The 23814-nt window shown below is 27.6% G+C and overlaps 1 protein-coding gene across 2 annotated transcripts; it reads right to left on the reverse strand.

Annotated features, from left to right (window-relative positions):
• Nucleotides 1-6834: 6834 nt before the first annotated feature.
• On the reverse strand, nucleotides 6835-23814 carry LOC145837971 (myocyte-specific enhancer factor 2A-like). Of its 2 annotated transcripts, XM_082945476.1 has the most exons (10): nucleotides 23701-23814; nucleotides 22775-22978; nucleotides 18621-18773; nucleotides 17156-17354; nucleotides 16831-16902; nucleotides 14881-15092; nucleotides 11415-11508; nucleotides 10362-10464; nucleotides 8657-8794; nucleotides 6835-8287 (listed from the first exon to the last, which is right to left on the reverse strand). In XM_082945476.1, the coding sequence occupies exons 1-10, from the start codon at nucleotides 23752-23754 to the stop codon at nucleotides 8089-8091; spliced, it is 1428 nt and encodes a 475-aa protein (XP_082801602.1). In that variant the 5' UTR covers nucleotides 23755-23814; the 3' UTR covers nucleotides 6835-8088. The 2 variants fall into 2 exon arrangements, with proteins under 2 accessions (XP_082801602.1, XP_082801603.1); XM_082945477.1 differs by lacking the exon at nucleotides 16831-16902.

Genomic DNA, 23814 nt, shown 5'->3' on the forward strand with positions numbered 1-23814 from the left:
ACAGAGAACTTTGCATGCAGTTGGCGAACTTCGTTGAATAGAACTTTTATGAAGCACCTTTGAAAATTTTACAATCTTCAAACATTAAAATTGCTTTTAACTGAAACTTGATAAACTTTTGGCCCATGTTGTGCGCAGTTTACTGGGTTGAATATGATTTAACTTTCATAATATCACGGTTGCCGATGAACCTATATTTAAAATTTGATAAACTAGGCTTAAAAAACCTGGAATTTTAAATTGAGAAACATAGAATTTTAAATAAGAAAAATAGAATTTTAAACAACTTTTACATGTTGTGTAGTAAAATTTCGGTTTGACACAAAAAACTATCGATGGATAATTTTTAATTATACGCAACTAAAGAAGCTATAAGAAACCTTTTTTATGTCGTTGTACTATTTAAGAATTTTTTTACCTTGGACTTAATTTAAAATTAAAAATAGACCCTAGAAATTATTTGGCAACCCTGTAATGTATTCAGTTGTTGCAGATAAGAATAAGTAGCAAAACAAATAGAAATAACAAAAACTACATATTTTATGTTGTCAAAAGTGTAAATTTTTGTTAATGCTTAAAACAAAAAAAGTTAAACATTTTACGTGTAACTTAAGAGATAGTTCTTATTGTGACCATAAACGAATTAGAACCTAAACTTCTGAAAGTGTTCATATTTATAAAACAAAAAACATTGAGCCGTAATAAATTGAAATATAATACCAACTGTTGTAAAGGCCTAAAAAAGAATTGGAATTACTTAGAACTACACTTTTTAAACAAAAACAAAAAAGAAATATAAATTAACTTAAGCAACTGTTAAACACTAAAAATTGAACTAAAATCGCAAAAGATGTCTCTGTTATACTTCAAAAGACTATTCTTGTTTTTTTCAAAATGTGGTGGAGAAATTGGCCTATATTTTTGGCTAAAATTTTACAAACATTTGATACTTCTTCTGAATTTTTATAAAAGTTAACAAAATTTGTCAGTGATTTTGCATGCGGGATCACGCTTGAGAGCAATCCGTCGTTTTTACTACACTCCTTTTTTACAAAATAAAAAGGTTCGAGCAGTAGAATAATGTCATTAACCAGCTATTATTTCAGGCGTAATATTTGAATCTTGATCGTTTTTATTGTTAGCCTTATAGTACCGGACATTTTAATCAGTTTTTTTCAGTCTCCCTATCATAAGATATGTCGAGTTTAACCTTGTATCCACATCTTGAACAAGAAGCAAGGCTTTTTGTTTGTGCATAGTAAAAATCTACCTGGATCATAAATAAACTACCAACAACATTTACATTATTCAGGGTTGCCACTCTTCAAGTCAAAAAAACTGCCCTTAGTGACCTTAAACTGTCCTGAGTCACCTCGAGATTTTTCAAAAAAAAAATTAACATCTTTTCGACATCAATAAATATCAATTTCTTAACAAAATTGGTTGTAAAACAAAGTATACAAACATTGAAAATATACTGTAAAGCTACTTTATAAGTGTTTTTTAATAAATAAAACTGTGATTATGACAAAAAATTTATATATATACGGTAGATTTTATTGTGTCAAATCAATGTTTTACTACTTAACAATTTTTTCAATTGTTGAAACAGTTGTTTAAAATTAGTTTCTTTTTAGTGATTTTTTTTTTCAAAATTCTAGGTTTTTTTTTAAATTGTGAAACTCCATGTTTCCAGGTTTTTTGGTAACCCTTTAAAAAGAATAAAGTAACTTCAATTATTTTAAGATTTTATTTTTATAACAATCTTTCACTCCAAAAAATAGAACATCAAAAAAATAGAAATTTATTAAAAATTTGTTAGCTATGGATGTTGGTGGGCCAACATCCAAAGTCTCAGTTGGGTCTTGTTGACTGTCTGTGGGTAGATTGTCAACCTAATAATCTGTGGGTAGATTGTTAGTTTATTAAGTGAAATTCAAAAAGTTTAAAGTGATCTATCGAATCTAAAATTTTGGATTCAGCCGAATCCGAATCGTATTTGAAATTAGGATCCGGCCGAATCCGAGTCTTATTTAAAAATTTAGGACTCGACCGAATCCGAATCTCATTTTGAAAATGAGACTCGGCTGAATCCAAGTCCAAAAAGGCCGGATTCATCCGAGTCCGAATCTTGGATTCGGTAGATCACTACTTATAATAGTAAATATTTCAAAGTAGCATAGTTACATTCACAATTTAAAATTGTAAACTATAACTTATTTTGTTATATAAATAAATATTAGTTGAATAACAACGTCCTAAAATATTAGCTACCTTATTTTGTTTTTAGTATTAAAATTTATTAAAACGCTTAAAGTCTAAAACTTACTACAGCTTAGATTTTTTTAAACTAATTAAGTTCGAATTGTATCAAAAAACATTTTATTTTGAAATATTTTAATTAAAAAAAATATTTCAATAGGTAACGAAGGTTATGAAACTATGATAAGACTAAGTTTCAACTTGAAAGAACACAGACTGTTTAACTGTCTTAACGTGTCACTAAACTGTCTAAATAAATATAAAATAATTTTGACAATTTTTGAAATGGTCTGTTGTAATTTAAAATGAAGTTCATAAAAGTTTTAAACAAAATGAATATGCCATAGTAAATAAATATTCTAATGAAATTAGTAGTCATAACTCAAGAACTATTAAAAAAAAAAAACTAGTAAGAATACTTGAAAGCAAACTTTGGGTTAATTTATATTTTAAAATTATACAAATAAGTGCTAATTTTTTATAAAAATATAAACTAATGGTAAACATTTCATTTAAAGGGTATAAATCTTTCAAAAATTTTGATGAAAAAATAGTGAACGAATGTTAATTAAAACTCAAATATTGGCTTTTTAGATTTGGTTCAATATTAGTTGTTTTTTTTCAAAAGCTAAATTTCAATAAACTATACTAAGTCGGAAAAAAGCTTTTGTTTTAATTCTTATTACACCGTTTTAACATTGAAGTTAACTAGAGGTTTCAAGTAAATTTTTTAAGTAAATCAAGCCGGATTTTTGAGTTAAAAAAGTTTTGTCAAAAATGTAAACAAATTTTTTTTATAACAAATACTTTTAAATATGCTTTTAATTATCATTTTAACTTGTTTTTGTTTCTGAAGAGTCTTTTGACTTTTTGAAATGTGATTTTTTCTTTAGCTACTAGACTGGTAAAGACTTTTTATTTTAAGTTTAGCTCGATGACTATGAAAATTGCCACCCTCAATGTAAACATAAAAATATACTTCAAGATTTTTTAGTAAGTTTGTAGTATTTTTATAATATTTAATGTTAATAACACAATTAAAATGTGTTTCTTGTTATTTTAAAGTTTAAATTTTTTATGTTAACTTGCAGACTTTATGTTCTTAAAAACTTAAAAAAAACGTATTAGTTTTTATTAAGGTAATGCAACAAAAAAAAATAATTGAGTTTATTTTATTTCTAAATATTTAGAAATTAATTTTTAAAACTTAGTTGTATAGAACAACGTAGATTGAGAATGTCCAATAAATTGAATTTTAATTAACTTTTAAATTTTTACATACGTTCTCACAGCTAGCTTATGTAAAATCTTGAACTACAATTTATCATTTGTAAACAAAACACCAATGTTGGAAATTAGATTCGTGCTACAAAAAACTATAAATAAAGTTTTTACAAGTTTATCATGTTAAACTATAAAAGAATGTCAGCATCGTTTTTGTAGAATTTAGTGTACAACGTAAGTGTTTATAAAATATTAATATTTAATCAACTTATTAATAATTATTCATATTTTTGAGAAACTAGTTATTTAATAAAATTTAATAAAATTTTCAATAAAAAGTTTTTATTGATGGACATTTTTGATTAGAGGTTTTATTTCAAATGTAACACAATTTATACTTGTTTTTGTTTTTTAACACCAAGGTGAACTGTTAACTACATCTGAACTACATTTTTACAGTTTAACTAAAACAAAAATAAAATTTATTGTATTGTTTGGATATCTAAAAACAAAACCATAAGTCAGCAGTTATTAGTTATATAACTTTTAAACATCAAAATGTTATAATTTAAAATTAGATAAATCATCAATTTTAATTATCTTTTAAAAACTAGCTTTGTTGTAGTTTTTCTTGCATTGTGTTAAGAAGCTTAAATAAATTATTAAATTAACGAAAAAACCTATAAAGATTGACTCAGCAATAACTATCTGTTAAGTAATATTTTTTTCTATGGTTTGTTTAAATACTTTTCTCAGGGGCAGGCAGACTTTTATGAAAAAAAAAAACAAATTTACTAAAAACCACATCAAAAAACCCTTGCGTTCCATAGTACTTACTTTACTTTAACATGAAAAATATATAAAAGAGCAATTTTCTAACGAAAAAAAACATAAAATAGGAAACAAATTTTACTTAACTTACAGGAACAAAGAACTTGTAAATTTTTAAATATTCAAAATCCTGAGCTTGCTTCTGCTATACTGAGTTAGTTTATAGTTTGGCTACCGGGGCACAATTTGCCGACCCCTGGTGTAGTTTGTTAGTAAGTTATGAAAAAAAATTGACTTTTTATAGAAACAATAAGTTAAGAAGTCTAAAATATAAATAGTGTATTTTATAAAAAATCGAAAGACAGCTAACTTAATTTTAAAATAAAAAACTCATTTTTTGTAAATTTGGAATTGTTTTAGTTTCGGAATAAAAATAGTAAACTATTATGAATTTTAATTACTTCCATTTATTTTAAAAATATTTTAGTTTTTTCAGTGTCAGATTTCTATAGCCAGCTTAAATCGCATTTAGAAAAAGATAAACATGGATTTTAAGTTATCATTATAACAATCTTATGAAAATAAAAAAGGTTAGACTTGTAAAATTTGTTTTATCAATTTTGACTATCTTGGTTATTTTTAGTTCAGTAATATAATCAGTTCTTATTTTAAAACTATTTTTACACCTTTTTTTAATATTTTTTGATTAATTTAAGTCTTAGTCATTCACTTGCCTTTATATACTTAACTCATTATTTTTGTATGCTTTACATATGTCCATTTTCAGTTTGATTAATAACATTATATCGAACGGTTATACACAGCAATGATGTAAAACAAATCAGTTTTGTATTTAAAACAAGTTAAAAAGTTTTAAAAACAATCAAATTTTCAAACAAAGTAATTTAAAAATTTTAGAAAATATTTATAGTAAAGTTGTTTAATAATTTTGTTTAACAAAAAAAAAACTACTAATTTAAAAACTCAGACATGGAATAATTATATTGCTTTAAAACAAAAACTAAATTGTCATAAAATAACAGTTATGTATAAAAATATTTAAACTATATGAAATTGTAAGTTATACAAAATTTATTGATGAATTTTACAAAAGTTGTTATAATAAAAAATTATTTATTAGTATGGTTATATGTTCAGTAAAAATATAACTTGAGTCTATTTTAATGGATTATCTAGCAATAAGCTTTTAATATTACCATAAAAATAAGCCAACATCATTTAAAATCAATATTTTTTGTTTACAAAGATAACATTGTGTTTAACTTAGTTTATGTATAGCACATAAAGTTGCTTTTTAAATTATGTTGAGTTTAAATTAAATACTTAATTTTTCAATTGTTCGCCGGAGAAGTGTATTTTGTAGTCAAACAGAAAGAAACAAGATTATTACAAATATAGAAAACAATAGTTTTTCTGAAAGTGTTTTTCGTAAATTCTTATATTATTTAAAACGCAAAAGTATTAATCTTAATAAAAACTTAACTATGTAAAGCTCGTAGTAAACTATTTAAAAACTGTGAAAATAACAAGAAATTGTGTAAAATCTATTTTGTCAATTGTAACAAGTGATTATTTTTCTGAACTTTCTGTACTATTTTTTTTAAGTTCTAAAGAGCAAGTTCCTCAACTGATAACTATTTAAAAAGTAATTTTACGTGCACACTTTACAATGCACACTTTCGCTTTTTTCAGCTAAATGACCGCTGCATTTCTTGTTTGTCGCGCAATTAAGTGATAATTTAAATAAAAATCGATAGACACCAAAATAATGCTAGCTCTTAATTCACTGACGTCAATAAGCATTTGTTTTAAAATGATTCATCTCAGCCCAATATTGATTCGAGTTCTAATAATTGATTTAAAAAAAATATTTGTTTTTGTTCAACATCAATTTCACCAAGGCTAAATGTAAACGAAGTGTTATTTTAGCTGGTTGTAAATTATTAAAAATAAAATTTCATTGATCGAGTAAAAATTTCAAACAAAAATGCAATTTGCCTTTTTTGTATAATATACTGCTTTTAAGCAATATAAATAGATATGTATAAAATTTTAAGAACTTTAAACAACTACTAGGCATTTAACAAACTAATTTTCAGCTAAAAAATATTTAGTTTTAAATTGATTTTTAATTATATATAAAATTTTTGTATTTAAAAAGCTCAAGTTTTGTAATTTTTCAGAAATTTTTAAAATATGTTTTAAATTTGTACTTAAAAAATATAGTGTTTTTCAAAAACCTATCAAAATACTAACTAAGAAAAAAACTTTTATGCTTAAATGATATATATGTCATTACAAGAAAATCGAAATGTATTTTTCTAAGCTTTTGCGCAATTCAGATAAAAACTAGCTTATTTTATTTAAACTTGTTCAATTAAAATAAATAAACAAATGTTAAATAATTATAAGCACCACTGTTCAAGCCTGTATACTTTCCCAAAATCTTAAAAAAACTATAATTTCAACCTTACAATAATTATTTACTATTTTTTAGTTTACTTTGAAACTTATTTAGGTAATAATAAAACTATAAATAAATCACAATAGTAAAGACAGGCGGGTTTATTAAAACAGCAAAAATAATCAAACATTAAAAATATGAACACAAATAATGAAATTAAACAAAAAATCAATTATAAGTAATATCAAAAATAAAGTTCAAGTCAAAAGCTTGTATTTAGACTGAAATGTAAATAGTCAAATTTAATACTTCTTTTTATTTTAAATACTTGAAATGTATAACAAAGTAACAAATGTTTAAGATTTATTAATCCAACAAATAACAAACTTAATTGATTTTTTTACACATTATACATTGGTTCATTGTTACAAGTTTAAGTTTAATTTTCAACAAAATGTAAACAAGAAAAGTCTTTTTTTGTATGTCAAAGTTTTAAAGCTTCACAAAATACGTATCTTTAACAGGCGTCTTTAAGAAATCATTAAGACTAGCAATCATTAAAAATTAAATAACAAAAAAATAAAACATCAACTATTTTTACACGTAAACCCCGTTTGTACAAAAGGTGCGGTTTCGGTTATAAAAAAAGTTGTAAAAATTCGCGTCAGAGATAAACACGAGTCTGCTTGTTAATTTTATGACAAATATTTACTGGCCGTCCGAATAATTAACAATATAACGAGTTTTTTTTAAATTGCTAAGCTCACAAAAATAAAACAATCATTCAAAAATTAAAAAAAAATCTAGTCTTTATATCCCAAACAGCGTTGAAACTATGCCACATTAGGAATTTCAGTTAAAAAATATGACACTCTACTTTAAAGCTAGTAATAAAAGTAATAACAAACTTTTAATTTTCCTAAACTTTGACAAAAAAGTTTCTAACGGAGAAAATTTTCAAATGACTTAACTCAGCTGACTTCTTTTCTAAAAAGATGTATTATTTTAAATCGCCAAAGGAGCTTTTTGTTATCACGATACGTTGAAACAAAATCGCGAATGAAAACAAGCACAAAGAAAAACAAAAGTGAGTAACGTGAGAACGCGATAAAGAGCGGAGTATAAAAAGAACAATAGCAACAAAAAAAAAATGACGACGCAAAGCTTTTTGTTGAAAATCGAAAACAAAAGTTCCAATCACGAGATGATGTTTTCAAATGAACGAAAATGTTCTTAAAAATCTCAGTAGTCATCATTAAGTATATATTGTTTAAAAAATATCATACATCGAAAAAGGAGCAGAAACTTTTTGAAGCTAAACATATAAATTTATCTACAGCTGGTCTTTAATCCCTGGTTCCCGCGTTTTTCAATCAAGTAAACTTGTCTCCTTCTCACTAGCGCCTTCACGTGGTCGACTGAGCCCACTCCTTCTCTTCCTGCCTCTTCATGCGCTTGCTGTGCGGGGGATCTCCCGCCGACGGGTCTTCCCCTCCCCCGTTGTTCCTGTGTAGCTGGTGTAATTGCATCTGCTGCATCTCCTGCAGGTGTTGCTGGGATTGAGGGGGATACCCTCCCGCTTGCGCTATCATCTCCATTTGCATCCTGCATGTTTGTTAGATATTAAGAACATATGAACATATGAACTTGTGAGGATTTTAACGACATCTTGTTGAAATTTTTGATTGGCAAATAAAACATTACAAGTTAAGGCTGATAGCAGTGATTATAGCTTTTGAACGATATTCGAAAAAAAATCTTTCTAAACAAAAGTAACCTTTCTTACTTGCAGAAATGTTTATACTATAAATATTAGCTTAGATGAACTAAACTAAAAAAATTGTTAAAGTGAGTATTTTATTTTCTACTTTCAAGTTGTCACATGTTATTCAGCTATATTTCAAAATGTAAAACCTGTTAGCCAACAGTCTTATAAAAGTTCATAAGCGACATGCAACCTAGAGAAAATCGAACCTGTTCGCCAGCAGTTGCTGCTGCTGCTGAACTGCTGTTTCCTGCTGCTTGTCTCTTCTCGGAGGAGTGTCCGGCTCCCGCTTGATCACCGAATCAACTGCGATCTGCGTCTGACTGTGCTGCGACTGAGGTGCTATGCTGGAATGATGTTTGTTTGCTTAAAATCTGCAGTGGTATCAGTGCAACATTGTTACAAATCATTGTGTTGGTGAACATTAAAATACTATATGAGCTTGTTGATATGTTTGTTTTGTTTGAAATGTTCACTGGTATCAGAATTGTAATACCTGTTCATGTTAGTTATGAACTAAGAAAAAAAAAACTGGAAAATAACTTATGCAAAGTTTTATTTTTACCCATAGTCACAACTAAAACTTTTTCAGCTTTATATTGTAATTAAAGAAACTTTAATTACAAACATTTCTACTTTTTAAAGCTAAAAAAAATGTTTAATAAAGCCGACGACTGTTTTCATAAAACATGTAGTTGCTTAAACTTAAAACCTATTGTTGCTTAACAAAGTATGAATTTACTTAAAAAAACTATAAAAGTTATCATTTTTTAAACATTCCAACTTTGAATGAAATGCATGTTACTCACTGCTTTACACTTTTGACATGTTAAAACTCATTCGAAAATTATTACAAAGTTATCATACGACAAGTTGTGACGTCATAACTATGAAGTCACTACTGCGTTGCGTTTGTCAAGTTCTCACGTCACAATGAGTAATTTTCACTTACTATTCAGAAAATAAGTTTTTCATTTGTATTATAACTAGGTTTTCAATTACTTATTTGTAAATTTTATCAGAAAAAATAGTAATACCTAGCATTTGTCTTTTTGGTTTATGACTAAGAACAGATTTCATTTATTTAAACTTAAAACTTATAATTTTATCATTAAAAACAAAGTTGTGCCATCCCAGCAGAAAACTTTGACTGAGGAATCAAGAAGAGACAAATGAAATATTAGAAACAATAGACAATTTGACACATTTCAAGGAAGTAAGGAAATATGTTCGTGCCATCAAAATCCCACTCACATTAAAACTTAAATAGCTTCAATAGTTCCAATAATCATGATTTCCGCCTAAAAGTCTATTAGAATTAAGTTATCCAAGAGCGCAAAGCTCAGAATATTATGTTTCAAGTTTTGGTTTTGTTTCGACTTTTATTGATTGGCTTTATGGGCAGCATAGTTTTTCATAAAACGATTTGGGAATAATTGAATAATTGTTCACATAAAAAACAGTTCAGACGAACTTAAAAGCTAATTTTATCTAATAAAACAGTTTGTTTTTAATCTTTATATAACTATAACCAATTTTTTTAACTTATTGAAGTTAAAAGCTTAACGCTTTTAAGCTACTTGGGTTTGAAAAAAGTTTTATGTGTTAGAACATTTTATGAAGTTAGTTTTTAAATAATTCAGGTATTAGCATTTCTGAAACGTTATGTTTTTGGTCGCAATTTCTAGAATTTTAACAATACATATTGATTTTAAATGCAATGTTTCTACATAGTTATTAAACTGAAAATATAAGTTTACTTAAACATTATTAAAACTTATATATAATTATTTGTAATTAATTGAATAATTGTACTTTAGTTTTTGTACTTTAGTTTTATATTTAAGTAGTACAATATAAAATGATGTGATACCTAAATTTTTTTTCAATTTTTTTTTCAAAAACATGTTAAACCTGCTAGATATGAGATGCTGTGTTTGTGGTACCCAGTGATGCATCGGAATTCCTGGTTGATTTTGAAACACGCCCGGCTGCAGTAACTGATTTGAATAATCACCTGCGAAAATTACAAACCATATTCAAATTGTCCATTACAATCAAGTTATTGTTGTTTGCAATAACAATTAAGTTACCTTTTGAATTTAAGTTAATTTCGAGTTTTAAAGTCATTGTGTATTGTAAAACTTTATTTTTTGTTTATTTCAAAGTTCACTTTAAAAGTTATACACCGTATATTTCTTTAAAATTAAAATTGTTGCAAAACTTTAATATATTGTCGTTTTCCAAAATAAGTTTTGCACTTTAACTTCCTTACATTCTTGCATATAAATTTACAATGAAAATGAAAAACCCGCAAACAGACCAAAGCCTTTTTTTTTAATTTAAATATACATTTAATTAGTAAAATCTTTACTTATTTTTTCTATCAAAGTTTCGTAAAGCAAAGTAGAACTTTGAATAGTTTTGTTATTTTTCTTTGTACACTTTTCCTTATAGCGAATAGAACAAGATTGTTCGCTTAACTTACAGGTAATAACATTAATTCACACAGTAAACAACAAACACAAGTTTGTTTACCTCGAACGAAATGTTTTCACAACTTTAATGTTTTGTGTAACTAATTGTTTCTTAGAACTAATGAGAAACATTTCAAACGTGCACAATTTGCATTACACGCCATGGAGTGACGTTTTACTACAATTTAACATTGCAATAATGAGAAATGTCATTACTAATCACAGTTTACTTGAAAATTCACCACGCACAACGGTTTCAGCTAAACTTGTGTAATTTGTTTCAGCAAATTTTGCGAGTATCTTTAATCTTGTGCGTACCAAAAATTACTATGCATTGGAATTGAAACAATAGATGACTAAATAAAACAAAAAACGGATTTAATTTAGATTAAAAAAAATTGCGCAGAATTTAATAAAACTCTTTTTAAAAGTGGTAGTTTTTGAAAAAGTTCTATATATATATATATATATATACATTTAAATAACAAACCGTAGCCTTGTTGTAGAGAGTTGAAGTTGGATATTGACGGAGTTGACAAACTTACTACTGGAGTTGTAATAGCACCACTGCTGTCACCTTGGTCCTGTTAGTAAAGTATTGACATTAAAAAAAACAAATATAACTTTTTCTTTTATAAAATTATATTGTTTCGTTATACGGAAATAGTATTTATACTATTTTTACTCTAAAACTGCAGGTGTGTGGTTTTTCGCTTTATGACACGATTTATTAATTTGCTTGCTTATTTAGTAGACATGATTCGACACAAAAATAAGGATATGTTACAGGGTTTTTATGGTGAATAGCGGAATAAATATAACGTTTTTAATTTAGTTTTTAAGTTAGAAAACCTTTTAATTTTTATTTAGCTGTTTTATGAACAAGTTGTAAAAAGTTGTTTTGCTTTTTAAAGCTGGCACCATTCTTAAATGTCAATCTTTTTTATTCGCGACAAAAACATATCTGTTAAAAGTAAAAACTTCAAATGAACTATACTTGAGAGTTGTATTGAGATACTTTTCAATAAATATAACAAATGCTCAACATTTCTATTAGTAAATAGTATACTTATACTAATTAGTAAGACTATTTCACAAAAAAAAAAAAACATTGTAATCTACTTTTAAATTAGTGGAAAATATTTTTTGTTTAAACAATTTGATGAAATTTTACAAACATTTTAGCATTTAGTTTTCGAATTGAATGACCAATATTATTATTACGATATAACATATGACGTATAATTCGAACCTACTTCGATAAATTTAAAATAAAAATATTACAAATAACCACGTAATCTATTTAAAGTAATGATAAAATAATATTAAACTGTATAAAATTGAATAAAAGTTCCAGTTATCAGTTGTTGTATTTATCTAATAGTGTGATGCATAACCTTAACCTACGTCGACGAAACACAAGAAATTTATTTGCATCAAAAATGCTAATAAATATTTCAAACATGTGGAACAATTGTTAGGAGAGTGAACGCATTTGTTTATTTGATGCGTTTGTGATGTAATAACGCAGCGGGATTGCTCCACCAAAATCAAAACAACATGAATAATTCAGCGGGAGCGGTGGGCATCACTTATACTTCGTTGCCAAGCAACTGACAGCGGTTGTTGGGGAGATTGGAAAGCAACGAGACCCCATATGAGTTGTCACATGAACTTTGTATCAACACATTTGTCATAAATGTTCTTGTTGCGTGTTTTTTTTTGATATATAACTTTAGAATAAGGATTTTGTTTAATTAAGTATGATTTAAGTGCAATAAAAAAGTAAAATAATTTTCGCATTCTTTCTATTTTAAAACCATCACGCTAAAATGGACTTAAATTTGTTTTTTTTAAGTAGAAAAATCTACATCCGTTATATATGTGGGCGTTATGAGAACCAGATATTCAGAGTAAAACTAAATTTAATATTTTCCATATCAAAAACTCAATTATTATTTATAAGGTATTTAAGCACTTTAAAAAATAAACGTGCGAAACTTTATATAAATATAACGTTCAAGAAATTTTATATTCGGAATTAATATACTTTTTAATTCACTGCAAGTATTTTGTAATGTACACCTTTGAAAGTTAAGTTGATCATCGATTAGCAAACCGTTTGCTTAATAAAACAATTTTTTGTAACTAAATAAAAAAGCAATTTAAGCTATGTGAACTTTTTTTTACCTTGATTGTACTCAAATTCATCAGCATTCAAGTAAATAGTTGAAAATCTAATAATTAATTTGATAAGGGCATGTAAGCGTTAAAATTGACTAAAATAGCTGTACCAAAAAATAAAAATCAAATTACAGACACTATTCTCAACCTTCAAAAAATATTACTGCTAATACCCGTTTAAAAGTATAACTGTTATGTTTGTAATTATATAAAAAAACGCACTAAGAACAATTGTTCTAACTCAAATTAAAATCCAGATATTCCGATGTTAAAACATTGATGTCAAAAACAAAAGAAGTATTAAAATTCTAGCGGCCTGCTTGAAATGATCCATTTTAAGATTAATACGACACATATCGCAACAGTAAACAGATTAGACAAAACTGCATTCGAAGTTTTTTGTTTGAACTTTTCAAATCAGACTTTTCAGACAGGTAGTGCTTGTAGTGTAATACTAAAAAAAAAATTTAAAAAAAAATAGTGCATTTTTATAAAATGGATGTTTTTTTTAAACGATGGCAGATGCATTCAATTTAATAAAACAATTATCTTAATATAAACGAGCCAGAGTTTGCTAAATAAACAATAGGTGTTGATTACAATCGACGCTTTTGGTATTAACATCTTTCTCTAAAAAAAATTTAGCAATGTAAATGTTTATATTTCTTTTTCTAAATTGCACTTTGAAGTTGAACACAGATAAAAATAGTTAGATCAATAACATTTATTTGATGAGATCGCAAATAAAGTTTCTCCTAAAACAAAAATACAAGTTTTGAATGTCTCACAATTAAAAACTTCGAAATCTTAAATTTTTATTGTTTTTGTAAACAGATTTTTATCATTAGTTTAAAATCATAATTATTTTTATACTTTTGCTTAAACTTAAATGATATTTTTTTTTTATTCCTAAGAATAACAAATAAAACTGAACTACTATGAGGTATATGTTTAACTTTACTTTTATAAATCTAAAGCTTAAATATTGTTTTGATTATTGGTAGCAAGTTTAAGAACATTAGAAAGAACTTAATTAATTTAGAACGACAGCTTTTTTATGGTAAGTTTGCACAAATAGTTTTTTGTGAATTAAAAATAACTCAGTTTTATTTTAAACTTCATGGAAGTCTTCGTGCAATTTTTATTATCGAACGGAATTTCCTTCACTAATTAAACTAATAAATAATGATTAAGAACTTAAAACATTTTGTTTTTATAAGCGTGGGAATGTTTTTGTTCTTTAATAATATACTGTTCACACAATTTCACTCACAGTCAACATGTCAATTTATAAAAATGTATAAATACTAATGTAAATAGATTATTTTACTTTTTAATTAATTTTTCCATTGTAATAACTGGTTACATTATTATTTCTCAACTCAATTCTTTAATAAGGTGGTTAAAGGTTCACAACTCAAAAGACATTGTATATTTGAAAGAAAAAATTAAAAATTCTTGTTGATTTTATACCTACAAATGTTAATTTTATTTTCCAAAGTTAATATTTATTTCAAAATAGTTTAATAATTACTAAAATTTCTAATCTTTAAAACTTATGTTAGGCACACCTCTTAATAAATTTAAAATTTCTCAAAACGAAAAAAAATTGTTTGTAGGTTTTAATTAGACCTAAATACGCATTTTTTATTTAAGAGACAAACAAATTATTTTTCGAGTTGTGACCCTTTGTGTATTTTAAGGATTTGAATTGTCGTCACTCATAATAACTTGGGTCATAAAATCGAGAACAGTAGGTACAACAAACAAACCATGGGATACGGGTTGTTGGGGATGTGAACCCTCAAATCGCCCCCTCCTCCCGCCTGCGACGTCATCTTAGTCTGTGACGTCACGACGGTCGTCCTTCCGCCACCTTGCGGCTTGCTCATCGGGGAGTTCCCCCTTTCCTGCATCATGTTGGGGGAATTCCGGTTGTTGGGGTGAAGCGTCAGCTGAGGGTGCCTGGCAACGTATCCGTTTCCTGAAAATTGTAAAGAAAAGTTTAAAAATTTTGTATAACTTTATACAGTTTAATAGAAATGTGTTTTTAGCCAAGAACTTATTAAGTACCAGACCTCTTTTCTTACTAAAAAATTTAAGAAAAATTTTGAAATTGTTGTATCAAAGTATTGTAATAATAATTACAGTTTGATAGAAAAGTGTTTTCTTTAAAATTTATCAACTTTAAAAACATTCAAACCTTTATTCTAAGTATCTTTAAAAATGCTTATTGCATAGCTGAATAAATACTGATATAGTACCTATGTAAAATTATTAATAAGTGTACGTTAAAAATACAATGAAAAAAAATCCATCGAGTTAAAGTATTTTAAGCGGTGTCAAATGTGTATTGATGATTGGTGAACAAATTTTCACAAGTTTAAATATAAAGCAACACAACAATTTTTGAACCACACTAAAAAAAGCTTGTGAAAATTCATTAAATTTTATGTATAATTAATTTATTTTACCTAGCGTAATATTGATACAACTTTTTATAAAAAAGCTAAAAGCTTTTGAATAGTAGAAGTTGATACAAACAAATTTAAAGGTTTGTAAATAATGTAACCAGTTTTTCTTCAATGATAAAAATTCTAATAAAATTATGTTTACATGATAAAATTTAAGTAAGATAGAAACAAACATAAAGTTTATAAGTTTAAGTTGTGTTTGCAAACAGTTGTAGCTTTTTATAATTAAGAGGTTTGCCAATTTATAAGTACCAACTTAGCAGGAAATTTTACATCGTGCCAGAAAGTTTTATTAATAAAACCTCGGTATATAAAAGAAATGTGTAAGTTTTAATTAGAAGTAGTGTAACATAAAGTAGAGAGTTCGTTTTTGTATACCGTTTTGCCTTTTTATGTTTTTGAGGTTGTTTAGTCTGTACTACTGGTTATATTTTATAATTATTCTATACATTACTACTTAACTTTACTACTAAAAACTTTACTACTAAAAATTTATAATTTCATGTTAATTGTTGTAGATACTTAGGTTAACCAGTGTAAGTGTGAAAATATTTTTTTTTACAAGATTTTTATCTTTAAAGTTTAAAATAAAATGTGTTCAATAGTTTATTTGTATAAAAAAAAAAAATTAAAAAAAATTAAACGTACAAAAAACTTGAGTTTTTAGGCGCTCTGCATAGTAAAAATTGTATATTTAAATTTTTATATGTGGTTTAAAGTTGGTTAGTAATAATTTCCCAGATAAGAAGCTTAATTGTGATATTTTGCAAATGAGTATCAAGTTTAATGAAAATTAAAACTTACTGAGATTATACATTTACCTCTCAACAAAATATTACCTCGTATTAGCTCGGCTTAAAATCAGAAAAGTTTGTTATTCCTAAAAAATCGTGTAATAAATTTTGTGTTTTGAAATGAATAAATATGATCATTAAGCGCGTATGTGACCAGCTTTAGTTATATCAGCTTAAAATCGAGTAAAACTTTTAAAACCCTGTTCAAATGTTTTTTAGACGCTATATTTTAGAGACAAATATAATAATTAAGCTTATATGTGAGTCGCACACAGATGAACACGACAAAACTTTGGAATCCTGAAAACCACAACAAATCCTGAAAACTTGAAATTCTGGAAGAAATGGCTCACAGTCAATTTTATTAAGTTGCAAATTTTAAAACAAATGAAATTAAGCTTTCATGTGATTGGCAAACACCAAGACGAACACAACAAACAGTTGCCGTGGAAACCTGAAATTCCCGCTCCTGAGGGCGATGACGTGTCTGACATCATCGTGACGTCACTGGGGCTGCACATCGGTCCTGTGTTTGAAGGGTCAGACGTAACATACTTTGATAAAAGAGTAATTAGTACCGCGAGGTGGTTCGAAACTTAACAGAACTTAAATGCACGCTAGTTGGGTAAACACAAACGTAATCTACAACGCTGTATTATTTTCACAATTTAAATTATTAATCTATTGTAAAAACGTGTGTCCTGTTTCTTTAACACTCAGTAAAATTATTAACTAACAACGACTGGCCTCGAGTAAACACAAATCACTTTTGCACTGACCTTGGGTCGGTGACCTGGTGGGCGAGTTGACTAGCGGGCTCCTGGGCAGGGGGCTTTTCCTGGTGCCCTGGTGCTGTCCCGGGTACAGCATGGTGTGGTCCTGGGGCGGGCTGTTGATGTCCATGGGCTGCTGGATCTGGCTGTTCTGACCGCCGATGATCACCGGGCAGGACACCGGCTGCGTCGAGTAAGTGTTTTGCTGCGGAAAAAAATTAAAAATATGTGAAAAAAAAACAAATATGATAAATTAAATATATGTGAAAAAATAGATAAATGTGAAAAATTAAAAATATGAACCTGTTAAGGTTGCACAGTAAAAGTATTTTTTTAAAGAATTGTTCTATGATTTTCTTTTGAGTTCAGATTCAAAATTACACATTTATGACACAAAAAAACGAAGTGTTTGACTTTAAATGAATAATTGTTTTAAAATCTTTTTTTCAGGATTTGTTTTAACAATGGTAACCTGTATGTATGTTGAGTCTTACTAAAGATATCAGGTATAGATTGAAACATCTAATTAAATTTCAAAACTAAAAAGTAAACTATGTAGTGAATAGTTTTGGGCAATGATTGATAACTAAATATTTTAATCTTAGAATAAGCGCCTAATATATTTTCGAAGGTGTAAAACTAAACTTTTGATTTTATCTTTCGCAATGTGGTTACGCTGCTTTTTATTGTAAAGGATTAAATGTAAAACGAGTAAAATTACATTTTAAATAAGTATTTGTAGTAAAAACTAAAATAGATAGTAAAAAGATTTCGACGCTTAAGATAGTTTATACTAATACTAGCTCAGCACATCATTAAATAAACGTTATTTAAAGAAAGCTAAAGTTACTTTCTAATTGAGCATTAAAACAAGCAGCCTTTTCTAGAATGCTAAAGTGACATACCTTAAATTTAGTTTCAACCTTATAAGTCAGGTACTTATGAACTAGAAACAAATAGAAATAAACTATTTAAATTACTTTAAAACTAATCTATAATCTCTTGTTTTTGAACCCGCTGAATAAACTTTGATTAGCAAATAATACAAGTGTTGTTCAATTTTAAATATAAAGCAAGAAGAGTTTTCTGAACGTTAAAAAGACATACCATACATTGAGTTTAAACCTTCTCAGCCAAGAGCAATTTTATGTAATTTTTGATAAAGAATAATTATTTTTATTTTATAAACTTAAACTACTAAAAGTACAAACCGACAATCTCTGGTTCTTAAACCAGCTGAACAAATAAACACTTTTTAATTAAACATCAATAATTATTTTGAGTGTCAAAATGGCTTGTTTTACTTTGGGTATTAAGCAGGTACAATTCTAGTTAGTTACGAAAATATAAATTTTGAAACAAGCTGTTTAAAAGGGGATACAAACCGAAAACAGAAACTATTTTAAGTTTATAATGTCAAGTATTTCTTAATTTAAAAAAAAGTTCGAATCAATCAACTCAAAGTACGAACCGACAATCTCTGGTTCTTGAACCCGCTGAATATCTGGTCGAACTGCTGGTTGATGTTGTCGTACCTCCGCAGGGTTCCCGGGGTGGGCAGCTGCGACCCTGCCTGGTCCACGTCTGGACTGTCGCAGTTCTTGTTGTCCTTTTTGTGCAGCATCTGAAAGTGTCATTTTCAAAAATCAGTTTGAAAGTTTTTTTTAGAATATCTAAAAAATAAATTTGAACAGTGATGACATTGTTGCATGCTTCCTGTGCAACCTCTGATGAGTGATACTTGAGTTTGAAAAGTTATTTTTTTATGTTAGAAAAATTAGAAACCGTTTTGTGCGCGTATCAGTTTTAGGTTTCAAGTAATAACCTTTTGATAAAATTAAAAAAAGAAATCTTTTAAGTTTGAACCATATCAATTGCACACATTTTGTGAAACAAACAAAACTGGTACAAATTATTTGCTTTTGAAAAGTAAATTTTCTTGTGTTACAATATTTTTTGATGGAAGCTATTTTAATGTTAAAGTTCAGAATGTGTTTCGAAAAATGTACGTAGACAAAATAAAATAAATATTGATGAGACGTTTTGTTTCTATTTTTTTGTAATTTTATGTAGAAAATTGTAAAATACTTATTTTTGTAATCTTAAAATGAATTTATAATGTTTTTTTTTTTGTTTGAACTCAACAGTTTTTAAAATGTTTGCATATTTTGTTTTTATAACGACACTCAACCGTAAAACGAGTAAAAAAACAAAAGCTTAATGATCTAATTTGCACAAATTTTTATTATTAATTCTAAAATACGCACATAATTTAAAATTTGAGAAACGTTGTTTTATGTAGGTTTTAGTTAAATCAAGTTAAGATTGTATTCAAAGTATATATACATGTATGTATGTGTAATTTTTTTAAACAACAAGTATATTAAATGTCAATTCTAGTGAACGCTTCAGTTTGTTTCGCACCTCGGTTTCAACATTTGCGCAAATATCAAAAACAAAAAGTTAATAATACACTTCCATCTTTGAACATGCGCGCTCTATTAAAAAGCGCAGCCTCGAAGCGTGGAAATACATATTGCCTTCCCGAGAAGAAAGAGAGACAAGCCGCGTGCGAAAAGTGGCCACGCCGTGGCGCCATCGAGAAGGAGACGCGAAAGAGAGGGGAGATGTGAAGCGTGAAAATTTAACGAGAGAAGGGAAGCGAATTGCGGGGAGTTGAAACGTCATAATGGAGCAGAGGTTGTGACGCCTCGAACGGCTCCTATTGACGTCATTGTGACGCGTTCGAGAGACATTAGTGGGATTTATAATCTCCCCACTCTCTCCGATTTCTAAGATGTGTTTTGAGAGCGACGAAGTTTCCTTTCAAAATTCGAGCGGGGCTAAGTATAGCCAGACCGCGGTTATAAATAGACTTGAAGCTTTTCGACTTCCCCCCAACAAGCCTCTGTGTGTGTTGTAATGGCGGGCAAGTTGCAGATTTGCGGTGGCTAATAATAGAAATTCAGTTTGTTATTATATATAAATATATATAAGGGAAATTGAGCTAAAGTATTTACTTAGTTTCTGGCCAGTACAAGATCCCTTTTTTCAATTTTTTTTTTGTATCAATCAAGGCTATAACGTGCATTCAAGGTTTCATTTTAATGTTGCTAAATTTAAAAATAGCTTTTAGATTTTAAACATAAACATTTTAAGCACCCAAACGCTATTTAGATTTGTAGTGTTACTTACAATAAACCAGTTTTGTTTGTAAATATTTTCTAAAAACAAGATAAAGGCTGCAATAAATTTTTTATAACATTAAAAACTTTGACAGATGGTCATGGTTACATATAATAAAAATTGTTCGTTTTTATGGACAAAATATATACTTCTTTAAAATTAAGAAAAACAGTCAAACAACATAACTCTTATTAAGAAATTTATCTAGTGTTTTAATTTTTTTTAATTTAAATTTTAATGTTAGAAATAAACAAAATAATTTTCTGACGACTTACTTTTTTTAATACGATAACTCAAATGATCAAATGTTGTTATTAGTCACACTCTTCGTTGAAAACCCAAACATTTCATACAAGAAACTATATTTAGACGCACAAAAACGTAAATAAACAGATTATAACACGTTTTACATACGTTAAAAGTAAATAACTTAATGTGTTTTGTTGTTTTATTTTCCTTCTAAAAATAGATGTTTGTTTTTGTTTAACGTGTGCGTAACAATTCAAAGCTTAAAATTTAAAGCTTTTGTTAGTTTTTAAAGTTTGTAATTTGCGTAGGTTACCTGTCTGCTCAGTCATTTTCATTGTACTTTATAATCGTTCAAAATGTTAAACAAAGCCTTTTGTATGTACGACAACTAGATAGATGTTCAGTTTGCAAAGTTTCTAAACTTTTTAAAAAAAATTTCAAGTTGACGGAATTTATATTAAAGTCACATGGCCGAACCGAGTAGCAAAAATCTATAACATTTTACTAGATAACAATGTTAGATTTTAAAAAGTTTTATATAAGAAACGAAAATATCTCTGGAAAATTAAAGTCACAAGAAATGTTAGAGTTAAAAAAAGATGATGAGAATTAAATTCAAAGCTGATAAACATCACATGCTTAGAACAACACATAAGTATTTGATGACAAGATAAATTTTCGTAAATTTTCAAATAACAACAAATAACTGTAAAAAACATTATGTAAACATAAAAGTACTGTTTTTATTTTAAGACAACTAAAATATTTTTGTTACAACATTTCTCCGAGTAACTGCTGAGAAGAACAGCTTAAATTTTAATACAAACTTAAGTATGTTATGGTAATTTGTTTTTCGTGTTTTATTTATTGTAGACAACAACACAATAGTTAATATATAGTACAAGATTTTAAGTTTATTGTTTTTTAAGGTTTATTTTAGTTTTCAAATATCATAACAATAAACAATTATCCTAAACTTTTTTGCATATATTCTTTTCCAAAGAACTTTTATGTATAAAAAAATTAACGCACAATAATCAAAACACGAACAAAATTTTAACTAAATGTTTTAAGAAAATTATATGCTTAAAAACTCCAAAGTTTTAACAACTAAATTTAAGGTTAGAACATGTACAACAACAGTTGTCAAAACCACAACGGAATAATACCAAAAACAAACTTTTATGATTTTTTTATTTATGTGAAAAAAATTATTCTTTACTTGCAGATAAACAATACTTCAAATACTTGTAGTCGGTTAACAAAGCGCTCGAAAACACGAACAGTTTCTGCAACCATTTTCACCAACAACGACCGCATCGCAACAAACAACAACCTATTGCTGCACGCGGTCACGGGTGGAAGACAGCAGACAACAATCGGGGTGTGTTTAGCGGGAGACACACGGGAAGACACAAGGAGAAGACGGAAGAAGAGCAGAATGAAGCAGCGAGGCCCGAGGCGCAATTTCAACACGCGTCTCACACAGGTAAGTTTGAAAAGATTATATTGACATTAACTTAATGCGCTAATAATGACTTTTCGGTGGCTTGCGCATTTATCGTCCATATTTATTTTTATTGGTTATTACTTAAGATTCAAACTGAGTTTTTATGTAATAAATGTTTATTAAAATTGATGGGAATTTTTAGACTTGTGTATTATAAATAGTTTTACAATATAAATGAAAATTTTATTATTTGTTTCAAACACATACATGCTTTAAGTTTATGCTAAGATATACAACTATGTCAGTAAATTGAGTCAATATTGTACTTATTCCATTTCATACAAAAAATAACTATAAAACAACAGTAATAAAGAAAATTTAACTACTTCTAATTATAAATAACTATGTACTAAAATAGGACTGCTATGTTTCTTACAGACTACTTAAATAGAGCCAATTTTGACTTTTAGTCTTATTAAACCGATGAGCTGTTAGTCATGTTGAACCACTTTATCAGAGAAAAAATGTAAAAACTAATTTGTCTCAACACTGACCTTGTTAACAGCTTTCTAACTTTGTATTTACACGAAACTACTAAAAATAGCTTATTTGTGTTAAGATCGAGTAGTGGTGGGAAACGTTGGGTGATATAGCCAACAATTTGTAAAAGAAGCAACAGAAAAAGTTATGCACTCTAAGGAGTTTAATTTTTATGAGTTGTATTTTTTATTTATTCAAACCTCAATGATGTCGGTGTTGGTTCTGCTCTCGTGGGGCTCGTTGTACTCGGTGTACTTCAGCAGCACCTTGTCCATGTCCGTGGACGCGTACTGGAACAGCTTGTTGGACCCGTTGAAGATGATCAGGGCGATCTCGCAGTCGCACAGCACAGACAGCTCGTACGCCTTCTTCATCAGGCCGAACTTCCTCTTGGTGAAAGTGACCTGCGAAAATATGAATGTGTTTGAAAGCTGCAGTTTGATGTAAGATTTGTTTGAATTTAGAAGACGAATATATTTTAAGCCTGATTATACTTAGATTCGAACTTCTACTTGGTGAAAGTGACCTGCGAATATAAGTTGTTAATGAAAATACGAATTTGTATAAAGCAGTATGAAGTAAGGTTGCAGTTTGATGTAAGTTTTGTTTAAATTTAGAAGACGAATATTTTTGAAAGCCTGATGATATTTAGATCAGAACTTCCTCTTGGTGAAAAAAACCTATGTGTGTTTGTTGGTGTGAAAAAAAAAAAAAAGTTGTTCTTTGAAATATAATCGCTTGAATAATGAAAACAAACGTTTTTGATTTCTGAGTTGTAGGTAGTTTTTTAGTTTTTAAAGTTTTAGTAATTGCTGTTTGCGAAATATTGCAGCTTTTAACGACTGGTAGTTTAAAATAAAGTTATGATAAATGGAAATAAAACATTATAATTTAAATCTGTTATATGTTATAAGTTATAAGTTTGAAAATGTGTTTTGCGAAACACTGTAGTTTTAATGATAAATTTAAAGTTTCATTTTTATGCGCTAAATGGTAAAAAAATTTGCTAATAAATAACTAAACAACTAAATTATTTTTTAAGTTAGATTATATTGCGTAAACGAAAAAAGCATTGGAATAATTAAGTTTTCATTTATCTTAATGTAAATAAACACTTTTTACTTACTTGTCTGTTCCTTTCATCACAAATTCTGGAAATTTGAATTTTCTTTCTGCCCATTGCGTAAGAGTATGCTTTAAAGTTAGTGATTTAGTGAAAAAGATAAATTACTTAAGATCT

Source organism: Thalia democratica, chromosome 6 (assembly GCF_965202585.1).
Source record: "Thalia democratica chromosome 6, ktThaDemo2.hap1.1, whole genome shotgun sequence".
In the NCBI taxonomy this organism is placed as follows: Eukaryota; Metazoa; Chordata; class Thaliacea; order Salpida; family Salpidae; genus Thalia; species Thalia democratica.